The 11240-nt window shown below is 42.2% G+C and overlaps 1 protein-coding gene across 2 annotated transcripts; it reads left to right on the top strand.

Moving 5' to 3' along the window:
- Nucleotides 1–3494: 3494 nt before the first annotated feature.
- LOC110974769 (uncharacterized) lies at nt 3495–10909 on the top strand. 2 transcript variants are annotated; one of them, XM_087131645.1, is made up of 3 exons: nt 3495–4430; nt 4768–5033; nt 7600–8574. In XM_087131645.1, exons 1-3 carry the CDS (start codon nt 3623–3625, stop codon nt 7846–7848), a joined length of 1323 nt encoding a protein of 440 aa, XP_086987771.1. In that variant the 5' UTR covers nt 3495–3622; the 3' UTR covers nt 7849–8574. The 2 variants fall into 2 exon arrangements, with proteins under 2 accessions (XP_086987771.1, XP_022082325.2); XM_022226633.2 differs by lacking the exon at nt 7600–8574 and adding an exon at nt 10077–10909 and having other exon boundaries at nt 3505–4430.
- The last annotated feature ends 331 nt before the right edge of the window (nt 10910–11240 follow it).

Below are 11240 nucleotides of genomic sequence, written 5' to 3'. Positions count from 1 at the left end.
ATGGCGGGAAATCCACATCACTCCTTCAAACTTTATTCATGGGCACTAAAATAGTCCAATTGTTTTCACTCACAGATGTCTATGACTGAAATTAAATTTAATTATTGGTACAGGGTGCCTTAAATCAAATCTTTTGAAATCTCTGTATAGTACAATATTGTTACATTTAAGTGGATGGCTATATAATCCGGAACACAAACTGTGCGGAATAATACAGATGAAAAAATAGACGACGCAGTTACTTTGTCGGTCTGTGGGCGGAGACAAACTGCGCTGTGAATTGAACCATAACCCGAACGACTGCTAACGGCTTGCACTTCCGGGTTGTAGACGTCTAGCCCTTGAAAACAGAAATTGAGTTCCTACGTTCAATATTAGTTTTTTATTTGTTATTTTTACTCGGCACTAGAAAAGTAGAAATGTTGGGGATCGGGTGAGCTAAAGTATATTTTTAAGTTGTCGATGATTAAGAGTAGACATGGAGTGGGGGGGAAGGGAGTCACGTTGGAAACGTCAAACGGTACATGTAGTCAGTTGTTGATAGGTGTGTGCCCCTTCCCCCTACAACCTCAAGCTCTTAGAAATGAGTTTGTGATACAACTACATGGAATTATAAAAATTCCATGATAAAAGGTCACATGCTTGACCACGCTTAGCTGAAGTGCACCCTCACCGGCGAAAGAAAGACAGATAGTACAAAGTTTTCCAACCTGGTTCTAGCACGCGTTCGATGTGCACGCGGAGATCACATTCTAGACTAAAGAAATGTGGAAGGGCTGCGTAGCACCCTGATTTGAATATCCACAAGAATATAATATCGAATTAGTGCTCTGAAATATGTGATTGCCGAGCTTTCGGTAACTGAGTACCTTCTTCAGGGCAAGCAGGACTGTCAAAATTCATTTCAAAATACACCCTCTTTTGTTCCTGCTCGGAGCGGATACCATTCCAATTAATGAAGCCTGAGGGTCAAATTTGGCCACGTGTACGCTCCGCTGACACTTCATCTTGAAACTGGACTAGTCTCCGTCCCTATTACATATAGGGACCGGTAGCTAGCCGATAAGCCCTGTCAATTTAGATGCTGAATATTTAAATTTTTGTCTGGTCACTGGCAATGCTTTGACCGAGATTACGCTCGAGCACTAAGCCAGTAATACGCAAGTACTTATCCTTGTTCATTCTCTGTTGTCAGTTCACAGTGTGGTAATTTAGTTTTCATCGATAAATTATTTTACAGCAATTTATTTCAAATCTGTGGTTTGTAAATTTAAGAAGTTTTTTTGGTAATTAAGAAGAAAAGGCGAAACGTTTTATCAGCTCCTTCTTAATTTGCGCACCATTCGGCGGGCTTCATGTTTCACTAGCCGCTACTGGTCCCTAACTTCGGGGACCGTCTTATTAGACGTCTGGAGACTAGGTATGGGACGGGAAACAGTTCAACTTAACAACTTGAACAAGTAAACGTGGGAAGTACGGTGGCGGCCTTATAGGTCCAACCCACTAATTCAAGCCCTAATGAAAACATCGTAAAATCAGCATATTTGTTCAGTTCCCAATAACATGCATACCAATATCCCTCGGGTTTCTGAAACACAAATCAAATTATTGTCTGGTCCATAATTTGCCAGTTTCCTTTCAAATCATAGTGGGTTAACTGACTGATTTTTTAATATACCCAGAAAACAAAATCATCCCCCTTATGGTATTTTTTCTGAAGTCTGCTTACAGCAATTTTTCAAGTGGGAACCCTCAACTTTATCGGCCACTTGGGACCATTTTCAGCTGCATTTTTAGCCCTTCTGCTCTCAGGTGGAAGCCCAACTTGAAATTTGATTCTGTCAAAAATATACACAATCTCACCATTTTGGAGGCAAACATATCCTTTTTCAATAGGTACTGCCTGGGCATTCTTCATGCTAATGAGCTGGCCAGAAAATCTCATAAGATGTAGACTGCACTTTATAAGAGTCCAGATCGATCATGGATGATGGTGCGCGGAGCCAGCTGTTGTCAAAGTTCGATGACCTTGAAAGCCATTCAGGCAGTCACTTAGATTTCTGAATGCTTCAAGGTTTTAGACGAGTTTTGGTATCAAAATTTTTCTCCAGAAAAGAACTAAATTGAAAGGTTTATTCGAAGTTTGGGAAGTATTTTCAGGAGGAATCTGAGGCCGCGCGGCATCTAGCGTAGGGGCAAAGCACTTGGAAGCACTGAGCAAACCACTCGACGGTGGAGGGGGTCATTCCGAGGTATTTTTCACAAACTGGAGATATTTGTTCCCTCCCTCCTTTTCATCCTCTTCTTTTACCCTCAATGTATTTTCGGTCTTTTTTTTTACCGGGGATAAGGCGCTACGCCCCTTTGCCCTCTCGCCCCTTTCTTATAGCTACGCTGTAGCAAATTCCTTCCTCCATGTGCCGTCCGGCATAGCGTCCAGCGTGGCACTGGGAGAAACATACCATAACGAATTTATAATTATAATGTTTTATGCTACGGTTTTGTCTTCCCATATCAAACTGCTCATCTGAAATGTTCATGATAGTCACAACACTTGAATATACCGGGGAGTGAGACTTTTGAAGCCAATCACGTCTAATGCTCTGACTGGAACCACTGAGACAGCTGCAGTCTAAGCCGAATCCACTCGTTTATAATAGTGTTGCAGGTTCGCAGTCGAAACGGGCAAGTAATCAAAGGGCAGTCACACAGATCTATACTTCACAGCTGGTTTAATTCCGGGCTCAGATCCGAAGAGTCCAAGGTCAGAACATGAACTCTCTATCTACAATCTAGCTTAGCTATTTATACACGTTGGGCTTTTTTTTATAGAGAATTAAGAACAAAACATTCCATCATAACATTTACTAATAAATCACATAAGGTAGAACAAACCAGCGTGCAGCGTAGCGAACATTAATGTCTCACGCAACCAAGCGCGACCAAGCAAGCAAGTGCGCGCTGTTTACGTGTAGTTCTGACAGCGCGCACGCGAGGTAACTCAACTGTGCACTGTCAATGCACTCTGAAGACGCGATGTGAGCGAACTAATAATCGCACAGCGCTCTGTCAGGTAATAATACCAGAAACAACCAATAATCAGTAACTAATAATCGATCAACAGTTCATGTTGAGTAATTTCACAACAATAGATTTTTTCCCATTGATAGGCTGAAAACGCGTATAGTGCACCCGTAGAGTACTGAAGTGTGACACGGCATTTAGAACCAGTAGATGCTGTACTAACAAACGGAGAACACGCGCAGGTACTCTCGCTAATGTGTTTTACACACAGAAGTGTGCGTGTGACACATTCACTCTATAGAGTACCGAAGTGTGACGTCACTGTGAACCAGAAAGTGCAGTGCAAACGAATGGAGTACGTGTGCGTGTTGGTTCACGCGCTGGTTCTCGCGCTAATGCCCTAGCCCTTTACACACTAATTGTGTGCGTGGCGTATTCACTTCGGTACTCTATACACGTGTGTACGCTCGCGCAGCAAATCTTTGCAGCGCGTGTATTATGTGCGCCTAGTTCTCTGGTTTGAATTTTCATAACGCTTTGGGCGCACACACATACTGTTTGTTCTTGCGCATCCTGTCGGATATTCGAATCGACCGTCATGAGTTGTTCTAATTCTTCCAGCCTTTGTGCCACTTCGTGTCCAATAAACTCGAACACCTTCCCTGGAAAGTTGTGGAAGCTGGTGAATGGAGGACGATTCCAGTCCATCGGTTGGAGCAATGGTGGAAGCTGTATAGCAATAAACGGCACAACCTTCAAAAATGAGGTTCTCTACAATGATGAATTCAGTGTCTTCAAGACACAGAACTTTTCTAGTTTTGTGCGACAGCTCAATCTGTATGGTTTCCGCAAACTTGCTGCCGTTTCCTCGAAGGACAGCATGTCAGGGGAGGACATTCATCACTTTCAGAATCCCTACTTTAACCGCAACCGACCAGAACTGTTGGGCCACGTTCGTCGGGCCAGTAGTCGCCGTCGAGGCAACAGTGAGAACTCTGAGAGCTCTTACTTTACGACCACTCCTTATCGCTTCAGCTCAGCCTGTTCTTCTACGGGCTATCCACAGACGTTGTTCCACCATCAGGGACTCACGTATGCTCCAGTCAAGCATCATATCCCACACACCAGACCTCTCCAAGATATCAATCGCTTCAGCCCGTATGTCCGTCCGCACTCCTACGGCTTTGGTCCAGGGCAAGAACGTTATGGCCGTACATGGGAGGCTGGTGGAAGTGTACAGGGGCTTACATTAATTGCAAACACGGTGAGCGGCTCACTCACAGCCACTTGCCCATCACAACCTAAGCTAGTCGACTTTCCCTCCCTGTACAACCAAGAAGGACAGCTGAGAAAATTTGTTGTGATACAGGATGACTTTGGCCAAGTGTTTCGAAGGTCAAATCATGGTGAGTTTGATAAAATAAACGGAGCTGACTGCCATAAGTCATGTAGCCTACATGTACGTAGTACTTGTTTTAATATTTATGCTCAGGAGTTTTGATATCTGGAAATTAATAATGAATATTTCAAGATGGACCCGGGTATTGCAGCATTTCCTGTTGAAAGCTGTATTATCCTTAACGTAGGGTGCTGTTAAACCGATTTTTTTTGTCTGAAATGATTAATGATTAGACCAAATCGTTGAAGGATGCAACGTCACCCCAAGCCTTTGCAAACTGCAAGAAGTAATATTGTTTAGGTTTTAAAAAAAACGGGTAAAATCTAAAACGTTCTGTCCCACAGACAGCCATTCTCTGCCAGGAAGAAATGGACTCCTCTTGTCTCACAGCTGTGACCCTATGATGTGTGCTGTGGCGCAGCCTAGTCCGCCTCACCAGGCACTACCTCAGACATTCATCGTCTCTCCTCCTTCTGAACATCAATCCCAAAGGCCGACACAGAAACCCACTCACCAGGTAATCCAGTCTCCCGTCAAATCACCTTCAAAAGTATATACCGAGCTCTCATCTGTGACGTCTGCCAAGGCACCAATGTGTGACTCCTATCAGGTATGGACCTTAACTTTCTCTGTTTTGTGAATAAGGCCGTTTTCCAATACTCAACTTTGTCTCTGTCTGAGGCTTCGTCCCCGAAACCAACCCCCGATTGTGGGCCTGAAGCGTTTAAATCAAATTGGATTACTGTAACTTTTTGCTCTTTTGGATCTTATTTGATGTTTTGTGGCATTATTAGACTAATTAGTGCGCTTTCAGCTTCAAAGTCAGGTAGTAAAAACCAGTTGAAGCCTGAGAGGGAGCCGAAGTTGAGTATTGGAAAACGGCCTTAGTGACGCCCTTTTATCCGGTTCGTATGTGTACGTCAATTCAGTTTAAACCACGCCCACTGCACATGCACCGCGCATAAGGGTGCATTCCACGAAATGGTTGTATTTTTGCGTGCGAGCTCATTGATATTTTGTGATTCCACAGGTTTTTTACAATAGGATATGCCATAATCAGGAGGCTTCGTAGAAATATTTTTATAAATTCCGAATTTGGGACTGATAGTTTCCAGTTCGGGGTATTTCTTTCACAAAAAGCAGCAAATTGCGGGCCTATTTTGGATAGAGGCGGGTGGCTAGATTCAGAAATTAGCGCTTATAGTTTCACTGCTGTTTTGGGGGTATCTTCTTTGAAAGGTGGATTAAAAAAAGATTTTCATGGCTGACCCAAATGAAATTGAAACGAAAAGTGATCTTCTGGCCATAATCTTGAATTACCAGTAAAAAAACGGAGGCAACCTCTTCACGAGAGTCAATAGGCGGCACTATTTCGGTCCGATTTTGCGCTGTTTTCTATGTGCGCGTATTTGGTGTAGTGCAACCATAAAGCTATCCGGCCCGAGCTGAAGTGCACCCCTTGACAGGTGGTTACAATCGAAGTGTATACGTCACGCGCACAATTACTGTGTAAAAGGCATTAGCACGAGAACCAGCGCGTGAACCAACACGCGCACGTACTCCATTCGTTTGCGCTGCACTTTCTGGTTCACAGCGACGTCACACGTCGGTACTCTATACTGGTTCGTAAATGACTTCGTCACAAGGGCGGACGCGCCACGATTTGCAGGCTCTCATTGGACAATCGCTGAAGTTGCGCGTTGACTTACGGTTCCATGGTTCCATGTAAACGACGATCGATACATGTAAATGTGGAAGGGCTGCGTAGTACCGTGTTCAGAATATCGACAAGAATATAATATCAATCAGTGCTCTGAAATATGTGATAGCCGAGCTTTCAGTTACTGAGTGAATTCTGAATTTAGGTACTCAGTTACCGAAAGCTCAGTAATCACATATTTCAGAGCACTGATCAATACACGCAACTCTATGCGCGGAACATGTGCGGTGGGCGTGATTTAAACTGAAGTGACGTCACACTTACGAACCGGATTTATCGCCATTAATATATGTAATACAGACTGGATAGGACATCGCGCATTGTTTAAGGAAAATATGCGCGGCCGAACAATGGCGGCGCTTCAGGAGGGTAATGTGATGCTGTATGCTGTCCATTTCTGGTCAACGTGACCTTTTTCTCATGGGATGATGGCTAAGCCCTCGGCCTCCCTCCCAAAAACAAGACAAAAATAAACAGAAAAAGCAAGAGTATCATTTCCGGAAATAACTGACCATTTTTTAAAAATTATTTAACCCACTCGAAAGCAATATTATTAATCTGTTTTTGTGTGTAATGGTTTTAATTCATTTTTTTACACCTATTGTCTACGGTCTCGTTTTAGCAATATTTTCACTTTGGGTCGGTTCAATCGTGATTTGTTCAGTGTGTAAAACTTTGAGAATTCCACCAGAACATGCAGTATACGTTTTTTCCCGTAAATATGATTTCCAAACTGTCCTTGTGTTTTCCGTCTGGTTTCGATGAGCCAACACTTAAAAAAATCATCAATAAAAATGATTTCAATTTTACACACTCTCAGGAAAATTGTACTATATAAAATTCATTCACATGTTGAGTAAATTTTATTGAGAAGACAATTTCCATCTCGAAAATTAACTTTTCTGATACAAGTGAATGTCCCATATAAAAAATATGTCATACGGGTTTAAAAACTCCGAATCAAAGTTGAAATTTTAATAAATCATCAATAAAAATTATTGCCAGCTGTTAGTGGATCGTTCCATCTTCACACAGCTAAGAAACAAAGGATGTGCACGCCATCGCTGCACAATACTGAATGAGAAGAGTTTGAACGTAGGGGGCGCTTGTCGCAAAATACCCTTCCGTCCCCCTGGACTAATCCAAGTAGAAACCGCGATGGTGGCACTGCACTCACATTCTTCAGCTTGACGCGCGTGTGCAATCGGCAAACCATGACACATTGGTCGAAAAGGCATGTGCGCGTATACCACTTTTCCGCGAGCGTTGTGCCAACGCGGTAATGGCTTCCTTGGTTGTCGAATTACCTTATAGAGGATTTTAAGTCGCCTGATTTTTGACGGTCAGCATTCATTTTACACAGATGTGCACGGAAACGTGTGCCTCTTCGAAGCTCTAAACTATGGTGTACTATTTACGACAAACATTTCTCCATTTCTCTCTTGCTTCCCTCCAGGCGACGCAACCAGACGACGCGACGGCTCCCTTACATCGTGCCGTCAGGTCGAACCGTCGCCTTCTTGCCATTTCGTTTGTACACACAGGCCGCGTCGCGTCGTGCGTTAGGTCGTGCTTCAGGCGACGCGATGCACATCGTGTGCTGTCGCCCTTCACGGTGTTTATAGAGGGCGCCTTTACTGTTTTCTTTCATTTCCGTCCTATTTTAGTTCTTGCAAAGTACATGCTATTCGCTCTTTGGTGTTGATTTTTCATTGTTTTTATCATTAATTCGGATTAATTTCTGTCATATTTTATTTTATTGAGCAAAAGAAAATCCGAATATGTAGTAAGTGCTCTCTCAAAATAAGTGGAAACTGCAAGCTCAGAATTCGTCACTCCTAAGTTTCCCAGCCAATGATTTCTTTTGTTTTCTCTCATTTCCGTCAATCACGCTTGCAAAATACATGCCCTGAGCCCTGATTCTTTTTTTGGGGGGGGTTGTTTTATCCATTCATCAAATTGAATTAGTTTTTGTCATGTTTTATCGAAAAAAAATTGAAAACGAGCAAAAAGGAAAATTTGCGTAAATACATGTAGGTGCTCTGACATAATAAGTGTAAGCCCAGAATTCGTCACTTTTTAATTTACCCGGCTGATCCTTGTTCGAATGTCCGTCCAGTTTCTTCTTAAGACCGTCGATCAGATCCCATTTGTGGTAGATTTGTAAGCTTATAAATATTTCTCTGTGGTCCATGCCGGCATTTTCCAAGTAGTTCTCCCACACCTCCAGACAATTTGTCTACGATTGTACAACCGCAAGTTTGACCACGGGTTTAGGTAGTACATACCACCCAGCCTGCACTATATCATTACCCTCAGAATATTCAGTCTTCCTTCAGTTTAGTCTTCCTCGTTAACTTCATCAGCACCACACTTTCAACTTGAATGATATTAGTCCGTGTTTCTTCATAAAACACTGTAGATCCTACTACCATGGTGTCGTTTCTTCCTCTCTGTTTGGCCTCGCGCCTAATTTCTCATCAGATCTGCATGTTACATTTTTGCAACCACGTAATAATGATTGATGTATTGTATCTTAAAATGGATTTACAATAATTATTAGAAAAATCATAATTAGATCAGGAAAAGCTAAAACATTGTTGTGGCTGACGTTAATGTTGTATATTTCCTGAAAACAATGCTGATTAGACGCGAAGCTCTTTCTGATTACATTTGATTTTTAAAAAAAAGGGAAAGCGTTTTCTTCAACAACTCACTTTTAATGAACACACAAAGTTAGAAAGAATCCATGAAAAAGAAAAACAGAATCAAGGCCTGGTACCTATGGCATGTACTGTGCAAGCACGGGCCGGGGAAGGAAATGAAAGAAAACAGTAAAGGCGCCCTCTGGATGAAGCTAAGGGCGAAAGCACACGATGCGTCGCGTCGTGCGTCGTGTCGTGCGTCGCGTCGTGCTTCAGGGGACGCAATGCACGAAACGACTAAGACGCGACGCACGACAGCACGACGCGACGAGCGACGGAAGGGGCGACGTTTAGGCAGAAAAAAATGCATCAAGGAAAGGACCGAAGACAGCACGACGCGACGCGTAGTGTGTGTACAAACGAAATGGCAAGGAGGCAACAGATCGACCCGACGGCATGACAGAAGGGAGCCGTAGTGCCGTCGCGTCGTCTGGTTGCGTCGCCTGGCGGGAGGCAAGAGAGAAATGGAGAAATGTTTGTCGTAAACAGTACACCATACTAAACATTCTGGCGAAATTATACACAGATGTGTAAGCACGCCCCCACAGACACATTGGTACAAAAATGCCTTTGCCCGTCCGGTGTTACGTTGCGTGATAAAACCCCTTTTTGAAACAACCCTGTGTTTTTTTTACGTTGAGTTTTTCTCTGATTTTGCACGTCCCGCGTCCATTTTATATAATGTAATGAGCCACTGGAATTTCAACAGCACATACCGAAACTAAAACGCTTTCGCGGTCATTCGGAAAAAGCAGCGCGCGCGCCGGGCAGTTGTCTGCCCAACCCCCCTCATCCGCAGTTTGTTCCCGGAAAACTTTTCCTTTTTGAATTAATTCCGAACTGGCTCCAGTATTTCGCAAGCTGCTTTGACGTAATCTTACCGCGATTGGGCCTCTTTTTTTAGCCGAGCATTTTGAAATCCCTTCTGTCAATACAAGAGCTACAGAACATGCATACCGACAATCAATATCCTCTAACTAGAAAAAAAGCCTCGATCTTAGCAGAATGTATCTCCTTGAGGAAAATTCTGCTAAGATTGAACACGACCCTCAATAAGCAATTCGCTGGAGTTTTTGTATTTTACATTTCTAAAATCCATTCGAACTCCTTTGTTCATTGTTCAACAGATGAAACTATTTGTATGTAAAAAGAAAACAGGCACAAACATAAAATACAAATGCGATTGAAGTTAATATATTACCTTTTTCCCCCATCGATTTCCTCATAGATGAGAACAACAGTGATTACATCTCTTCCAATGCCAGCAAGTTGTGGCACCATTGGTGCACTGTGTAGCACCACCGGTAAAAAAGTGCCCTCCTCTCTTGCTACTTAATTAAACGTTGCATATAATAAAGATACTGCAAAGTGAGTTTTTCGAATAGCATTTGTAATTCATTCAAGTTACCAAACGCTTTATGCATGTCCTCTGCAGTATCAAGCATTAATGTAAAGGCTATGCATTCGTTTTTGGTTGTTTTTGAATTGCCGTAAATTAAGATGTTTCTTTGTGAAAGTTTAGATTCAGCCTTATGATCTTTGCGAGTGAAAATATTGATCTGGACATTTTCGTTTTTGCAGAAAAATCCAGTCACTTTAAATCGATCTCTGAAATGACGTTTCATTATTGTCCGTAGCTGTGTTTAGAAGAAAATTTCGTGTTTCTGCTTAAGTTCACAAAAAAGTGTTTTGAATAAAGTAAAGTTAAAATCATTTATTGAAACAAGAAATTGTATAATTACAGTTATGAGGTTAACTTGGAATAGAAAAATAGAGAATGGCGCTTGAAGACAGATAACTATAGAAGAATAATAGTTTGCATGTGAGTTTTTGAGTGATTTTATCACAACTAATATCCCCCATTTTGTGTTTGTTTGTGTTATACTCCCTTTAAAGACTACAGGTGTGATTGATTCTTCACCCACGACCTCGTAAAAAAGTTTATTAAAAGTGTAAATGACTTTTTCCTGGGAAACGTAAATTGAATTGACGTGGTTTTAAAATTGAATAATTATTCGTTGGGTACAATAAATACAAAATTGATTGTAGCTTCTTTAGTGACTGGGTCTCCATGTGGTGTTTTTTTGCATTATGTACTCTTCTATAAGGTTTATAAAATATAGCATGAAATTTTCACCGTGAACTTGAAGATTTCGTGTAGTTGAATCACTCTGGTTAGGCCTTAAAACGTACTCTCCCCCTTAGATCTCACTGGCGCTCGATTCGTCCTTGCCAATGTTCGGTCTCTCTTTTTCACACGCATTTTCAGTAGCTGAACACACTGATACCTTTTGTCCTCACTGAACAGCCCTCTTTTGAGTGCTTTGTTTACGATACTGCAAATTATTCCTAGAGTTATTCGCCTAGCGCCTGCGCAAATCAATTAATGACG

Source organism: Acanthaster planci, unplaced genomic scaffold (assembly GCF_054643075.1).
Source record: "Acanthaster planci isolate LZ-2023a unplaced genomic scaffold, COTS_SCS Contig5, whole genome shotgun sequence".
Classification (NCBI taxonomy): domain Eukaryota; kingdom Metazoa; phylum Echinodermata; class Asteroidea; order Valvatida; family Acanthasteridae; genus Acanthaster; species Acanthaster planci.
Note: the sequence above shows the minus strand (reverse complement) of the source record. Positions and strands in the feature narration are given on the sequence as shown.